This window comes from Podarcis pityusensis, assembly GCF_964106645.2.
Source record: "Podarcis pityusensis genome assembly, chromosome: 15".
Taxonomy (NCBI): domain Eukaryota; kingdom Metazoa; phylum Chordata; class Lepidosauria; order Squamata; family Lacertidae; genus Podarcis; species Podarcis pityusensis.
In genome coordinates this window covers 11,836,781-11,853,718 of record NC_138040.1, presented here as the reverse complement: position 1 = coordinate 11,853,718, position 16,938 = coordinate 11,836,781, and the positions used below count along the sequence as shown (strand labels likewise).

The 16,938-nt window shown below is 46.0% G+C and overlaps 1 protein-coding gene and 1 long non-coding RNA gene across 3 annotated transcripts in view; one reads left to right on the top strand and one right to left on the bottom strand.

The window, feature by feature from the left end:
• SPNS2 (SPNS lysolipid transporter 2, sphingosine-1-phosphate) overlaps positions 1–14,956 on the top strand; it is a gene marked incomplete at its 5' end in the record, with an annotated part of 99,064 nt that extends 84,108 nt beyond the window's left edge. For both annotated transcript variants that reach the window (XM_080983038.1, XM_080983037.1), the window contains 2 exons: positions 11,101–11,147; positions 14,790–14,956. In XM_080983038.1, coding sequence (XP_080839164.1) covers positions 11,101–11,143 — 43 coding nt within the window. In that variant the 3' untranslated portion in view covers positions 11,144–11,147; positions 14,790–14,956. The remainder of the gene's footprint in view (positions 1–11,100; positions 11,148–14,789) is intronic.
• LOC308464200 lies at positions 3,467–9,321 on the bottom strand. Its single transcript, XR_013979945.1, has 2 exons — positions 7,436–9,321; positions 3,467–7,399 (listed from the first exon to the last, which is right to left on the bottom strand). It is a non-coding gene; the product is annotated as an uncharacterized lncRNA (long non-coding RNA).
• Positions 14,957–16,938: the final 1,982 nt, after the last annotated feature.

The following is a 16,938-nucleotide window of genomic DNA, read 5'->3' as shown; positions in this document are numbered from 1 at the left end:
TCCACCCCAATCCTTTTGTGGCTCGGGGTGGCTGGCACAGCATCCGTTCTCATCATGTGGCCTCTTCCTTCGTCCAGAGCTGACATTAAAACTTTACATTAAGGTGATTTTAAATAAATAAATACATTAACATTTACGGAATCCTCTGCTTGGGGAGGAGGCTCGGTTCTGTGAGCTATGCAATACGTTCAACTTGAGCAAATTTGCATTATTTATTCCAGTTTTGCTAATGTGGGGTCCTGAAGCACCCCCCCACCCCACTGAAAACCTTAGTCACCCCACTCCTCAGCTTTCTAAAAATTTCAGCAGGCATTACATGCCTGCTGGAAAACCATGAGGACTATCAGCTTTGCCAACTGTTTTTGAGAGGGAATCTGAGGTTCTTAGGAAGCTGCATTCTCAATTCAAAAGCACATTCAATGTTTTTTGAGGCATCCTACCACGCTTGGTGGGATATCTGTCCACTTTTCCTTGGAAACCTTCGTAGCAGATTATTCCACAGGCTTCCCAGGGTTGCTGTCCCCCTCCCCCAACCCACCCCGGTTTTCTTTCCCTTTTGGGGAGATTTCTCAAATATCTACATATATGATGGGTTTCCTCTTTGCCAGCAGAACTGCAGATCAGCCTTTACCTTAGCTGCTTGCTCGGAAGGAATGCAGCATTGCCAACCTCCTGCGATTTGAAACAATAAACAAAAACAGCATGGAGCAAACGATAGCGCGAACCTGGCTATGAAACCATGACATTAAGTCAATTACGGAGCACAGGGAGAGCTGGCAAAGCTGCTACACTGCGGAAGAGGAAGGAGGCGAGAACCTTCTGAAAGCATGTGCTTTGTCGTCTATTAGACCTGTGATAGGAAACCTGTGGTTCTCGAGACATTGATGGACTACAGCTCCCATCATCCCTGGCTATTGGGTATGCTGGCTGGGGCTGATGGGTGTCGGAGTCCATCACTGTCATGCGGGCCCCTGTTTCCCCTTCTCTGCTTGAGATCAAACGCTCTGGAAGGCTTTGCAATAGCACTGCATGAATTTCTGTGTCACGACACCCGTGCACTCCCTGCAGCTGAGCACTATTGCATTTAGGATCCCGACTCTTTTAATTCTAACGAGCCTGTTTTTTTCCTACAACGCAACCTTATTTTGACGGAATTAGATGATGCTCAACCTGCATAGATTTGTGCCTGAGAAAGCCGAAAGTTATGAAGGAAGAAAGCTTGCTAGCTTTTGTTTGTGGGCGACACGTGCACCTGTTGCACAATCTTGGAAGAGACATTTCCTCCCTGTGGGGCGGGAAAGGAGGAATACCTCTTTTGTGGTTGGGGTCAGGGATAGGGGCGGCCAGATCTGTGTGTCTCCAGTCCGCTGCAGATTCACAGGTGTTGAATCATGACTCTGCTTCATCCTGTTTTGCATTGCTCTATAAAAGCTTCAAGAAAGTCCACACGTTTATGGTAGGCGTTTTACCCTCAGCAATGACGACGACAATAAATATGCTACAGGGTCTTCTGGTTAGAGAGTGAGCTTTCTATAGAAGCAACATTTCCACAAGTCCTCTTCCCTAGATACATTTTCTGAGTGGGGGTTGTTGGACGATGCTAGAGGTCTGCAGGGATTTGAGTATTGCACAAGATTACTAATCAACCTAATAACAACAATAATTAATAATAAAAATTTTAGATGCACAGCACACTAAGGTTCCAGGGTTTCAGGGATGCAATCTGAGATGTCAAGTAGCTTTGGTCACCTTGCGTGGATTATGGAGCCCATCATCTCAAGCGCGAAAGACCAGGGCAAAGAGGTGTATCTTCAGCATAAAATGAAAGCTGTATAGTGAAGATGTCTTTTTGTATGCAATTTGCATACTTGGGGGACTTTACCCTAAAATACGCATTTTGGTATATGTTCTGGGATCTCTTGCCTGAGAGCAGGGCTGTTGTTGGTGGGTGGCCCAGGGGTCACAATCCCAGCGTCTTTTACTGGAGGTCCCCAATCTTCTACCCTTCCCAACCCACTTTTAATACCATAAGAAAAGCCTGAAAGATCAGGCCAAAGGCCCATCTTGTCCATCATTCTGTTCTCACAGTGGCCAACTAGATGTATGTGGGAAACTGGCAAGCAGGAGCACAAGAGCAGTCCTCTCCCCTCCTGTGGTTTCCAGTAGAGGCAGAACATAGCGATCATGGCTACTAGCCATTGACAGGCTGATCCTCCATGAATTGGCCCAACCCTCTTTTGAAGCCCTCCAAGTTGGTGGCTATCACTGCCTCATGTGGACGTGAGTTCCATAGTTTAACTAGGCACTGTGTGAAGAAGGACTTTCTTTTATCTCTCCTGAACCTTCCAACATTTAGCTTGATTGGAGGTCTACGAGTTCTGGTGTTAGGAGAGAGGGAGAATAAGGTTTTTCAGTCTGCTTTCTTCACATCATGCATAATTTTGTAAGTTTCTACTGTGTCATCTCTTGCCTTTTTGCTAAACTCAAAATTCCCAACTGCTGCAACCTTTCTTTGTAAGGGAATCACTCCATCTCCTTGATCTTTCCGGTTGCCCTTTTCAGAACCTTCTCCAGCTTTACAATACCTCTTTTGAACTGCTTTTAAGCTTCCAAAGAAAAACCTTTTGCTTATAAGGCAGCTGCAAAAATTGCAGTGCTGGTGGGTCCTCAGCCCAGCCTGGCCTTGTTAATTTCCCAGAGTCATCAAGACATGCCGATAAGAATATGCACATTTTAATGCAGGTATTTGTCATCAGACTGCGCTGTGAGTCCTTTAGCAATGTCTCTCCTGGAAGGAGCGATATGATAATCTCCTTATGAGATTTAAGGAACACAGCATGTGTAAGTAAGTTGTGTGGAGAGACTTGTGGCCAGCTTCCAATGGTTCCTTGAAGAGTCATTTTTTGCGGGTGCCTGAATCAGAGAACTGTAACCCTAAAATGTAACTCACAGATGTCACTGCCAAATGCCTTTCTGGCTGCCTCTGCAGGCAGGAATTGGCGTTTGCCAAAGATTTCTTGATGTCACTTCTGGTTACAGGGTCCAGAAAGGGGGTGTTTTGTGTTTACCACTTCGCCTTGAAGGAGCTCAAATATCAAACTGAAATTATGCAAGCAGATAAAATCTCTGGCATTCCTCCTTTGCCTGACCAGTCTGCATGCTTGATTCTGAACTCAGAAGTTTTGATTCCCCCCCACAACCTAAGAACCTCCTTTTTGCCTCTGGTTTGCCTCTGTGAAAACAAGATGTTGGGTTAGATGGGCTCATCCAGCAGGATCTTCTTATGTCCCTGTGATCACATTCTCCAGCCCCTTCCTGGCAACGGGCAGATTAATGATTTTGTGGTAGATTCGGTCCTTGATCTCAGCCAGGTAGATCCTCGGTGCTATCTAGTCCAAGCTGGGTCTTCTGAGGAGTGTTCCAGCTGATTTTGTTTCTGAAAACCAGAGGCATCCAAATTCTGCCCTCTGTGAGTTCTCTCTAGAGAGATGCTCTGGTACCAACCTGTCTATTTTTATTTTCTGTCTCCCTTCTGACATCCTTCCTCTTTCCATTCTGACTGGCCTAGGAGGTATTATTCAGCAGGCATTAGGGGTGGAAGGATCCGTCCATTTTGCTTCTCTCCGTTTTTCATTTTTCCAATAATTAGTTCAGTCCACCACATTTCTGCAGCAATTTGTGATACTTAAAAAAAAAATTCTCATAAAAATTCGTAGCATTTTAGTGTGAATTTCTCCTAATAAGCACATTTTTGTGTGTAGTTTGGACTAATGTACTGTACATATTTTTGCAAGTGCAAAATAGCATTTTTGCAAGTCATTTTTCTATATTGTTTTCACCAATACTTTCATTTTTATGCACACTTTCCGCTAATACGTGCATTTTTTAAACATTGCCTGGTTGGAGAACTGCATCATCAAAAAGATGCTGACGCAAATTCCTCTTGTTACCAGTATTTGCTATAATTATTTTGACTTACATGCTTCTTTCCAGTCTCTCTCTTTCTCAGAACAATGGTCAGGTCCTTCTTTGCACCGTTTGATTGACTTACAAACTGGGACTCTGGCCTCCCAGCCAGTCACAGAGAAGGTGCTGGAGGGGCTGCAATTTTTCTGTTTACAAAGAACCTCCTTTTATGCTTGCCGTTGTCGATTTGAGCTCTCATATAAGATGCATCTCCTTCACATATCTATAAGCAGATATTTTACTTCACCCGTAAATCTGATAAGAATTGTCTCCAGGTACCGTTCTTTTTTGTGTATAAGACAAGGTTTTTTCCTGTTAAAATAATGTTTAAAAATTGGGGTCGTCTTATACATGGGCAGTTCAGAGTGGGGACAGGTGATTGGTTGCTGCCACGAGTGGGAGGTTGTTTGCGGCGATTGTTCTGGTGATTGGTGGCTGCGGCGAGGGCTGCTGTCGATTGGCTGTTGTTGCGTCAATTGGGCGGGTGATTGGCGGCTGCTGGTGGCGAGGGGGCTGACTATTGTTGGCTTCTGCAACGTGTGCTACTGGCAGCATTGGCCAGGCAATTCCCCCCCCCAAAAAAAGCTCAATAACTCAGGGCAATCCCCCCCAATTTTCTTAATTTTGAGTCCCGCAAAATAGGGGCATCTTATACATGGGGGCTTGTTATACACGGAAAAGTACGGTAAGCAAAAAAGAGAGAGAAGTGTAGCCAGTCGCAGCGGATACCTTCCAGAAAGCCCCCTCTGTGTCTAAAATCCTACCTGGAAATCAGAATCATTTGTCGATATGTGTATTCCCCAATTGGATTCAGAGCAAGACCCTGATTTATCCCACCAATGGCAAGCCTGGAGAAAGGCTGCACATAAGTGGTTTGCGGACCTATTCGTTGATCATAGGTTCCAGCACATAAGCTTTAGATTAAACCCATTTATCATAAGCAAGGCCGGGACACAAGGGGTCGAAGGTCGCAGGCTTCGCTAACGAATTAATCTGGGTGTCGCGTTCTGAGCGCATGCTGGCCTGCACAGGTTGGGGCTTGAAAGACTGCTTGTTTCAAAATCCTAGGGTTAAGATGGAGTGTCCCTTAAGACCTCTTGACTGCCCTATAATCACAGTTATAAGAAGAGTGCTTGACAAGTGGATGAAAAGATAGATGCTCTCCCTGTCTTTCTCTTTCTCTCTCTCACACACTTCCAATTATAGAGAGGTTAAGGTGTTACTTGCATTTGCCTGCCCCTTCATAATGTAAGTTCCCTAAACATTATACGGCTGCTGCTGCTGCTGCCGCTGCTTTGGCAATCACTCGTAGCCGAGTAAGATTGTCTTCCATAAAACATGGTTTTAACAATGAGTCTGTAAGTGACTGTGGAGGCCAATTCTGGATCCACACGTCCTTCCACAATAGGGACATTGGTTTCCAGGCGGGAGTTGATCACAGTGTGGATTTGCCAAGCATGCCTTCCTCTGAAGGCAGCCCTGTTTAGGGAAGCTTTTAATGTTTGATGCATTACAGTATTTTAATATTTTGTTGGATGCCGCCCAGAGTGGCTGGGGAAGCCCGGCCAGATGGGCGGGGTAAAAATAATAAATATTATTATTATTATTTATTATTATTCAAAGCCCATGATACCTTTGGTAAAGGCTGTTCTCCAATTGGAGCGCTCACAAGCGTTTCCCAATTGTCAGTGTTTATACTACATTTTTTTTAGATTTGCCTTGAGACAGTCTTTAAACCTCTTTTGTTGACAACCAGCATTACGCTTTCCATTTTTAAGTTCGGAATAGAGTAGTTGCTTTGGAAGACGATAATCAGGCATCCGTACAACATGACCAGTCCAACGAAGTTGATGTTGAAGAATCATTGCTTCAGCACTGATGATCTTTGCTTCTTCCAGTACACTGGTATTAGTTCACTGGTATTAGTTGTTATACAGCAATTAGGTTTAAAACAGAAATAAAAGTGTAACACAGAATAATGTAGACAAATTCAGTGTAAAAATCACACATAAAGCAGAAAGTTTGAAATCTTTGTTAAGCAGCCTAATCAACTAAAAATCTTCCAGCTGCCATTAAAACAAAGACAAGTGGTATTGAAACAGTCTTTTAAGTTTCGAAGTGGTATTTGAAAAGTCCTGAAGTGTTGTGGTTTTTTAAGTATTGATGTATGTAAATGAAGCATAGAGCTGGCTTGTAGCTCTGTGGAACATACCTGGGGCAAATGCTTAAAATGTCCAGCTATGATCAGAGCTGTCTAAAGTTGCCTTGAGATGTTCTATGCCAGCGGCCCCCAACCTTTTGTGGGTTATGTACTGTATGCAACACTCGTTTTCACAGATATCAGGAGACGAGGGTCCATTTCAAGCTCAGACAACAGGCTGATTTGCCCCAGTTCCCGAGTTCTTCGCATTTAATCTGGTGTCACCCAGGAAAGTAAACTGCCGAATATTTGCGATGTACCAAAATGTGACACAACAGCTTCAAAAGCAGTTGCAAACATGTGCACACACAGTTTTGACATTTCCCCCCTCTCAGTGTGTTTGTGAATATTCCTGTGTGACAGAAATATTGGCAGGCTTTTAGCAGCTTTTACAAGTGTGGAGGAGCGATGATGAGTGCATCCTTTAAGAATGATTAGGGCAGATGATTTGGAGGCGGCAGATCTTTGTTTTGCAACCAATTAGGCTGTGCAAGATGAGAAGGGCTTATCACAGTACTGGGGTAGCCATTGATGGTTTCGGACTCCAGGGGCTAGTTCTCTTTGAGGTGTGCCTCGCATTGTACCACTACAGGTCAGAAGGGGTTCATGGTATGGACTGCTCCTCCGTGCAAAATGGCAACTCTCTGCTTGTTGAAAACTATTATGCAGGAATTTCTTCACCCAACATGGGGCTTGAACCCACAGCCCTGAGATTAAGAGTCTCAATCTCTACCGACTGAGCTATCTAGCCTCGGACTATGACTCCCATCAGCCCTGACTTTAGCCCTGCTGGCTTAGGCTGATGGGAGTTGGAGTAGAACAACTTTCTTGCAGGCACCTGGTATATAGGTTGTCCGTATGCAAATTTGCCGTTATAAGGAGGAGAATGGCAAGCTTTCAGCTTCAGTCCTAATTGCTGAAAGTGTAGGGCAGCATTGTCTTTTGGAGTTTTATCTCTGTCTCGACACTTGGTTGCTTAATGAAGAGCCCTTGATGCTTTGCTGCCTGGGGAAGAGAGAAGGGAACGCTACTGATTTTGTTCTCTTTTTTAATGCTGGCTTTTATCCTCCCGAGTTTTCCTCCAGAAGGAAAAGGAGCTAGACGACAGGCCTGAATCCCTCTCCCCTTCAAATTGTTGAAGCAAAACAGGCCGGGAAGGTAAAAACCTTGAGAGAAGCATTGGAGATAGCAGTGGCAGAAAGAGACAAATCAGGGCTGAGTAGCTGGCCACATCTGGATGATGTGATGAACTGTTGTTTAGTGTAGCACTCAAACACAACCAGTTATTTAGAATGAGCCAAAGCAAGTCTTGGATTCATGTGCTCCCCTTGACTCCTCCAGCATGGCCATGAGTCGGGAAGCTCTCACTTCCGTTTTTGATTGACTGCAGTTTAGTGTTGCATCTGAATGCTAAACTGTGGTTAATCTTAACTGTGCACAAGCCAATTTAATAACCCATGCTTTGTAAGTTGGAAATAAAGGACTCCTTCAAATAAAACTCCATAAAGTCGAGGGGGCGGCCACACCATTCTGTCTATCCCTTCGTAACAAATGACTACTGGTAAGGCCCTCTTATCCTCCATTAATATGTCCAATCCCCTGGCTGGCCTTCAACGCATGAGTCTCCCAGATCTGTTCAGGAACAGCATCCTCTCTCATTCTTTCACTAACGTTTTCAAGTGGCCTAATCGGTTGTGACTTTTCCTTTGAGCAAACCGGCCTTTGGTTCCTAAAGCACAGCCAGCTCCCTTAAAGGCTTGGAGTCACTGTCATTGCTTATCAAGCAATATGTAACTAGATGGAATATTTTTAGCTCAATCAACTCAGGCCTTTCCTCCTTTCCGCTTTTCTTGGGCTGTAACATTTAGCAGATTCATTGGGGAGATCAGGGGTAGCCTTCCAGTGATGCTAGACTCCAAAGCCCATCATCCCTGACCATTTGCCTTGCTGCTGCGGCTGATGGGAATTGGAGTCCAAAAACTTGTGGTGTGCCACAGATCCCCCCCACCCCTAAATTAATCCTGTTTTTAAAAAAACAAGAACGCATTTAAAAAAAGGCATGCACATAAGTGTGCATTTTAAAATGCATATATGAGTGGAGGTAATGCACAAAATGCATTATGTTGCAGGAAAATGCATTGCAAAAATTCATATATTTGGCAGAACTGAGTACTAAAATGTGCATGGGAGAAATTTGCACTAAAATGCTGGTGAATTTTCCTGAGAACTTTTAAAAATGGCAAAGAGGTGTGGAAACGTGGAGAAGCAAAACTGCAGTTGACAGGTTTACGCATCCCATCCCTGGGCCCAGGGCTCACCTGAAGTTCCTACAATGAACGTGATGCTGCTTTTGGCTTTCTTCCCAGTGCCGTAGAAAGTAAGACAACGCCAGGAGGTGACACGTGGAAGGGTCAAAATGCAGGCTGGTGACATATGGGGAAATTGCAGCATACCGCTGAAACCAGCGGTTTACCAGTAGAAGGGGCACAGAAGCGCAAAGACGCCCTGAGGGTTCTCCAGGAAAGCTTTCAGGGCATCAAATTAGATCCCTTTTTCACATACCTTTAGAAATAATTGAATGACTCATTTTGGAGCAGGTAGGCGGGAATAAAATAGCAGCTGCTGCAAATCCTCCTTAATTGTAGAAGTTCGCAAAGGTTGTGGAATGAGTTTTAGTCCGTCCTGGATTAAACACTACAGATTCCTGCAAGCAGCAAGCTATATTATAGTGAGTGAGAAGGTGGAACAGACAACAGGACAGGGGTGTTTTCCAAAAGCAAAACAAAACAAAACAAAAAAAACCTGCAGAAGGCTACAGCAGACAAAGAGCTTTTCTGAATTCCAAGATCTCATTTTTCTCTACTTTTCTGCTACTTTTTTTTTATTTTTAAAAGAAAACAATGGCAGCTTATTTCCTTTCAGAAAATAGCAGAAAAGGATGTCGCTGCCTCCCCCTCTTTAAGGAACAAAAAGATTTGCAATCTCAAGAAAAATAGTTTTGTTTGGGAGGGCTGCTTATAAAGGAGATCTGTCCCCAGTAGGTTGGAGTAGGTTTGTTTTTAGTTATTTACTGCACTTATTTGTCGCTTTTTAAATTAAACTCAAAGCGACTTAAATAAGACATCCCACGTGGAGCTATAGTAGGGCTCTCAGGTAACCGGTCCAAGCTGCTTTCAATGACAAGAGGGTGGTGACAAGAGCAGTATTTCCAAGCTTGGGAATATGATTATAATTATTATTATTTGGAGCGTGTTCATCAGGTTTACCTCAAGTACAAGGCAGGCCTTATGGCCCTCAAATTGTTCCTTTACAGTCAGGCAGGGGAATCTGTGACCCTCCAGATATTCGTGGGCTTTCAACTCCTGTTGTCCCAAGTCAGCCTGGCTTATGGTCAAGGAGGATGGGAGTCGCGGGCTAGCAGCACCTAGTGGGCCACAGGCTCCCCAGCCCTTCTCATGATGGATGCAGCGACTGCAGTCTGTGCTGCAGAGGGTGTCCTGGGGAAGCATCCATGGGGGCCTCACAGCTCACAACGCCCCCTCTCCAAGCACTGCTGCTTTCCGCCCTTAGAACACCTGTCAGGGAACTGCCATCAGCTCAGAGGCGAGAGGTGGAAGGGCAGTTGTGTTATAGGGAACCTCCGAAGATCTTGCGAAGCAGTTCCTCCTCTGGCGAGGAGGAAAGCCCCGCCTCCAGTGGGGAGGAGGTGCAGGGGCCAGGAGATGCTAGGGAGAGCCTCAACATCAACCCTGAGCAAGCTGGAGAGGAGGGAAGCACCCCTTTGCCAGCGCCCACTCTGCGCAGTAGGTTTCGGCACAGAGAAGGGAGAAGGATGGGGGGGTCACACAGCTGTTATGCTGGTGGAGGTACATGGACCGCCCACTCCCAGATTCTGCTAGCGACTGAGCCAGACATGAACTTGCGACGCTCTTTACTGTAATTATTTTGGACTAATAGTAAAGCTGGAAAAGACAGGTCGGAGTCTTGCCTGTTTGCTCTCGAGCAACCAGACCAACACCTGACAGCACCCAAGCCCTTGAGGGGCAATGCCAGCAGGAATTGTGCTTTGTGTGCCCAGGTTCAAGCAGCCCAGGCAAAGGAGGCCAGCATTGCTTTAGACCTGGCGCCAAATGTGTGGTGGTCTTCTTTTTAAAAAATTGAAGTTTGGGGTGGTTGTTGTTTTAGCTTTTTCTAACTTTAATACTAAGCTGTCTTGTTTTTTTCACTTTATTGAGCGGCTGGTTTGGTTTTCTGTTTTCTGTTCCTGTGTGCTGGCCTGTCGTCTGATTTTTCTCTTCTGTTCTCTCTTTAGAAAAGTGTTATAGCCATTTTATTAAACACACACACACACACACACACACACACACACACACACAACCCTGCCTCTAATATCTTGTGCCAGTAATCCGAGACCCCTGCTTGGCACGCTGTGCTTGTTATCCTTTCTCACAAATAGATAATGGGGAGTGAGGAAAGGACAGGAAATAGGCAGATGTTGTTGTATTGCCAGAGGGGATGGATGGATGACAGGCAGGGAGTCGTCCAAAGATGGCTTGTCAACATGCACTGTACAAAAACAACCATCTCCCCCAGCTAAAGAAGGGGTGACATCGCTTGCAGAAACCTTTGGGGAGTTTATGCTGCTGGGTCTTTGACTGTTCCCAGTGTGGGAGCAGCGCGACTCTTGTATGGCCATCGTGGGAGGGATGCCCAGTGCGATGCCGTTTCTGCTTGCCTGTTTTCTTTTTCTCTTCCACAAATGGCTCGCCTGTCCAAAAATGACAAGTGAGCCAGCAGGATGGGCTTCAGTATTCTCTGGTTGAGCACCCAGTGACGGCTGCTCTCGATGTCAGGGTCTATGTCTGTAAAGTTTCTGTGGTTTTTTTAATTTTTGGAACATGCTGATACCTTTCCTTCCCCCTCTTGCTTTGCAGAGTAAATCAACTCATGATGCCTCCAGCCTCTGTGAAAGTCTAAGGCGGTGAGTAAACCAAAAGAGATGTGTGGGTCTTCTGTGTGTGTGTGCAGGTTGGAAGGTGGTTGCCGGGCCTTTGGGGTGATGTGTTGAAGGGGAGCTAAATGTGTTGAAGGGGAGCATCTTCAAATACCTGAAGGGCTGCCACATGGAAGAGACAGCAAGCTTGCTTTCCGCTGCTCCAGAGGGTAGGAACTGAGCCAATGGATCCAAAATGCAAGGGAGGAGATTCTGACAAAACCTTAGGAGTGTGCTGGCTGTTTGCCTTAATAAACATTGATTGATGGACAAAACCTTAGAAACAAGAACTTTCATATCTATATTTATAAAAATGGTAAAGGACCCTTGACAGTTAAGTCCAGTCATGAATGACTCTGGGATTGCGGCGCTCATCTCGCTTTACTGGCCAAGGGAGCCGACGTTTGTCTGCAGACAGTTTTTCCGGGTCATGTGGCCAGCATAACTGAGCCGCTTCTGGCGAACCAGAGCAGCGCACGTAAACACCGTTTACCTTCCCGCCGGAGCAGTACCTATTTATCTCCTTGCACTTTGAGGTGCTTTCAAACTGCTAGGTTGGCAGGAGCAGGGACCGAGCAACGGGAGCTCACCCTGTCGCAGGGATTTGAACCGCCGACCTTCCAATCGGCAGGCCCTAGGCTTTGTGGTTTAACCCACAGCGCCACCCACATCCCCATTTATATCTATATTTTCATTTTTTTCTGATAACAATTTTCATATGCTTACATATCAAATCCAAATTTGCATTGACTCCCCCCCACCGATTTCCATTCCCCCCTTTATTTCCCATGCATCTAATTATATTTCCACTTAATTTCAAATTATTTTTCACATCATAATTCCACCCTCAGTTCATAAATGCTACAACAATCCTGCTTATGCTTCCACATTTTTACTGTGCTCTTTAAAATAATCTATAAAAAAAATCCCCATTCATTATTACATTTTTTCTCCATCTTGGTGCCTGATCTTACCCAGAAAGTTTTGCCATTTCAGCATAGTCTATCATCTTAGTCCTCCATTCTTCTTTCGTTGGTACGTTCTCTTCTTTCCACTTCTGGGCAGAAAGAAGAACTTTCTGACAGTAAGAACTGTTTGACAGTGGAACACACAACCTTCAAAGGCCTTCACTGGAGGTTTTTAAACAGACGTTGGATGGCCATCTTGATTCTCTAGCTGTGATTCCTGCATTACGGGGGGTTGGACTAGATGACCCTTGGGGTCCCTTCCAGCCCTACAGTTCTATGATTCTGTGATTGTCTTCACAGAGAGCCCTATGCCCACAGCCTGGATAGACATCTCCATTTACTCTGCAGCCAGTGCACTCCTGCTCCTGGTTTGTGAAGCCATGTGCGCATGAAATTAGCCACAGTCCAGCTGTCTTGTAGGGTTTTTTTTTGGGGGGGGGAGAAATGTTGCATTTGGGGGCATTTACCCTAAAAACAGCTTCGATCTGATTTGAAAACATAAGCCATATATGAAGATGCATCTCAGCTGACTGAAGGCAGCTCAGAAACACATCCGACTGTAGCAATGTGTACAATGACATGCAAACGTGATTTGAAGGGTAATTAGGGATGTGTGTGTGTGTGTGTGTGTATATCTTGCAGTGTTTTAAGCCATTAATGAGCATATCGCCTAAGGCAGCCTTTCTCAACCTGTGGGGTCTCCAGATGTTGTTGGACTACAACTCCCATCACCCCTAGCTAGCAAGGCCAGAGCTCAGGGATGATGGGAGCTGTAGTCCAACAACATCTGGGGACCCACAGGTTGAGAACCTCTGGCCTAAGGCTTCCTTGCGGCCAGGAAGCCTGTGAAACCACAAGGCGGAAACGTTTGTGTCCGTAAAGCTTTATAGGGCATTGAAAAATTCGGATGAGTGCGAATTTTGAAGGCTTGGCTCCTTTGATTCGTGCATATTCCTTTCAGGACGACAAAATGGGAAATGTTTGGCTTTAAAGGTATGCTGAATTGAGTTGCTTCTCTATCCATGCATTGGAAATGCAGTGGGTTTGAGTAGGCGGACTTCAAGGCTCCCCTCAGTGACTCTTAAATTGAACAGATCATTCCTAGAAGGAAGCAGCGAAAGGCTGCGCAGGGCATCTACTGGAGTCATAAAAGGAATCCGGCCATCCCAGTAGGAGCCTTTGCACAATCCTATTAAGTAGCTCTTACAGTTGCGATTAAATTTAATCGTATGAACACCAAGGGATTCATTTGACAGTCCTTTTAGTCTTTTTTAATCACTTTAGGTACATTATTAGGCAAACAGGCTTTTCAAGTGTATTAGTAGCTCAGCAGCCCTTCCATTTTTAATACAGAAAATGCCACTTCAGAGGGAGCAGTTAGCCTCTAGAAGTGGAAGCCATTTTCCTGCTCCAAATCCCCACCTCCAAGTCCACAATGGCTTTTCCCACTCTGGGGGTTCAAAACTGGGTGAGCCTCTTGCTTCCTTTAGCTGATCCCAGTTTCAAAATGTGGCTTAAATATTGTATTGCTTAAATAATAGTTTCATTGCATATATTTGCATGTAACAAACCATTGCATATGTTTGCATGTAAAAAGCCTCTGGGGAAAAAACTTGTCTGGTCTTATAGCACATAAGTGGGAGCACCACATGAGCTGTAGCTGAGGGGAGATGTAGGCCCTTCACTGAAGCTAAGCTGATCTGGGACTAGTCAGTTCCTGGATGGAAGGCCACCTGGGAATGCCAGTGTTTACCAGCTTGAGCTCTCTCACTGCACAGACAGGATGTGACTGTTGTAAAATAAATTGAGAGAGTCACAATTTAATTACAGGTTGTCACTCATTGCTAGAGGAGAATGCCATGTTCACTCTTTAATTTTGCAAGAACAGACTAGATCAGCAGAACTTAATACTTTGGCATAGTGGTGTATTTAATAAGGGCCTGATCGGAACAGATCCATGTCCTAAAAAATTGCTTTGTATCTGAAGCAGCTATAAAGGAAAATTAAGCCTAAGACTTATCACCGCTTACAGCCGTGTGCCGTCATGAGGAACAGGAGAATAAAACCCTGTTTAGGTAACTTCTAAGTCTTGGGCTATCTGAGTTGATAAAATTGCCCAAGCATGGAATTTTAAAATCCTACATTGAAACCAGGAATGAAGTCAGGCCCTTACCATCCTCCTGTATTTCCATCTTTACAAATACAGTCATACCTCATGTTACATTTGCTTCAGGTTGTGCGTTTTCAGGTTGTGTCCCGCGGCGACCTGGAAGTACCGGAAAGGGTTACTTCCGGGTTTTGCCGCATGCACAGACGCGCAAAATGCCGTCACATGCATGCGCAGAAGCAGTGAATCGCGACCCGCGCGTGCGCAGACGTGGGTTGCGTTCTTTTCAGGTTGTGAACAGGCCTCCAGAACGGATCCCATTTGCAACCAGAGGTACCACTGTAAGCAAATTGCCTGATGCAGCAGACTTCCATAGAAAACAACTGAACCTGTCTTCCCTCCCTTACTTCTGGCCCAGTTCTGCAGCCCGTTGGATTATGGCCACACATATTCCCGTTAGTGGTCCGAGCTAATACACATCCAACTGTCTCCCTTGCTCCCTGTGTGTCTCCTTTCTTCCACGCTAACAACTTGCCTTTGTTCCCTTCTGCACAGCTGACGTCCCGGATGATGAAGGAAAGCTTTTGTGAGCTCCGGCGGCCGCCGAACCCCAAAACGAGCACCTGCAGGAGACACCCTGCCCCCTCCGATCCACCCTTCCCGGAACATGGAGCCGTGAGAAATTCATCCCGGGGAACCGATTACGCAGCAACATGGTGTTACTTCAGACGTGGAGTCCTGTGCTTTTGCGGTCTTGCCTAAAGAAGATCTCCCATCTCCCCTGCTCCAGAGGGAAGGGACCTTCCTGGCTGGCATCTTTCCCAAAAAGAAGTCACTTGGAGGACCGGTGTACAGCTTTGCTTTCAACTCCATGAAGATGCTCCCTTGGGTCAATGGCAAAGACTCCCTGCCCCATTGAACACACTGCTGCTCTTGCCATCCATCTTTTGTCTCCATCCAGAGGCGTCATCCTAGTTGGAGAAGCAGAGCCTCGGCTTTGGGTTGTGAAAGCCAAGATCCATTTTGTATTATTGAATCATGGCATAGGACACTTTCTGCAGGAAGTCAAAAAGATTGGGCCGGCTGGGCATATTCACATACATACATATATATATATTATTTAAAGGTGTTCTTTGCACTAGCAGGAAGCTGCTGGAGCTACCTCAAGGCCACTGCAGGGTTTGGTCTTGGCCAGGAATTTGGTGTTTTAACTTTCTACTGGGGAATCCAAGCGTAATTTCAAGCCCTTTGAGGGGTGGGGAGAAGCAACAGGGAAAGCGGCGGCGTGGGCAGCTTTAGCCGAGAACGTTACCTACCTACTGATGGTCCTCCGGGTCAGAAATGAAGCTGCCCAGAGTGTCCGTTTCTTTAAATGCAAGTGAATGTGAGATAGTTGCTGCTTTTGAGTCAAGGTCAGGTCGGAGAAGAACCGCTGTTTCCTGCTGGAGTCAAATGCTATGGGAGTAGGTTGATGTTGGGGAACGCTTTGAGTAGGGCAGGCTGTGGTGGAGCCACAGTGATCCCACCCAGATCCCAAAATCTCCAGCCTCTGCTGTTCCAAGAAATTTGTGTTTTCAGAAAGATCCTGATTGGCTCCCGGTAGCGCCTGTCAACTCACTCAGAGAAGCAGAAAGAACGTGAGGGTTAGCAGCAGGGGCGATTTCTGGTGTGTTGGATTTAACATCAGCCATCTCTTGTCAGTGAACATGCACATATAGTCAGGAATATTGCCTCCCACCTCTTGCAAGGGCCAGGAGGGTAGTGACTCCTGTGGGGGTTCAAGGCTCTGCTGAAAGGTTGTAGTACCTTGGAAGACGAAGGGCCTGCCAAGTTGCATGGTAAAAAGGGTAAAGGGACCCCTGACCATTAGGTCCAGTCGCAGACGACTCTGGGGTTGCGGCGCTCATCTCGCTTTATTGGCCGAGGGAGCTGGCGTTTGTCCGCAGACAGCTTCCAGGTCATGTGGCCAGCAAGACTAAGCTGCTTCTGGCGAACCAGAGCAGTGCACGTTAACTCCGTTTACCTTCCCACTGGAGTGGTACCTATTTATCTACTTGCACTTCGTGCTTTCGAACTGCTAGGTGGGCAGGAGCTGGGACCGAGCAACGGGAGCTCACCCTGTCACGGGGATTCGAACCGCCGACCTTCTGATCGGCAAGTCCTAGGCTCTGTGGTTTAACCCACAGCGCCACCCACGACCCTAAGTTGCATGGTACACGGTGCCACTTCTCCACGACAGATCCCTGATAGAGGTGTCAGCCCCTTCAACTTCCTGTTGTTGGTGCTACAAGCTTTCTGCAGCCGAGTGGGGTGGTGCAGACAAGCAAGCTAGCTTCACACACACATAGACACCGCAAGTCAGGTGTGTCGGAGGGCAAACTTCTGAAGCAGGGAGCCTCTTCTGTGCATGAACCCCCGAGGATGAGGACTCCAAAATGTGCAGGGAGCTCAACAGGAATAGCAGCAGGGGGTGGGTTTGTGTAGGACATTTGTTCCCCCTTCACCTGTTTACTTGACTTGGATGTAGAAAGCCTGGAGCAGGCTACAGGCACATAGGAAACTAAAAAATACAAAGCAAAGAGACAGTGGAACTAGGTTTACTGTTTATTATACGCACCCACTTTTGCATTGGAAAGCTATGAGCCAGCTCTGGGATTAGGCTGAATTTATTTGCCAGAGAGAATGGTGCTGTGGCAGGGAGAGC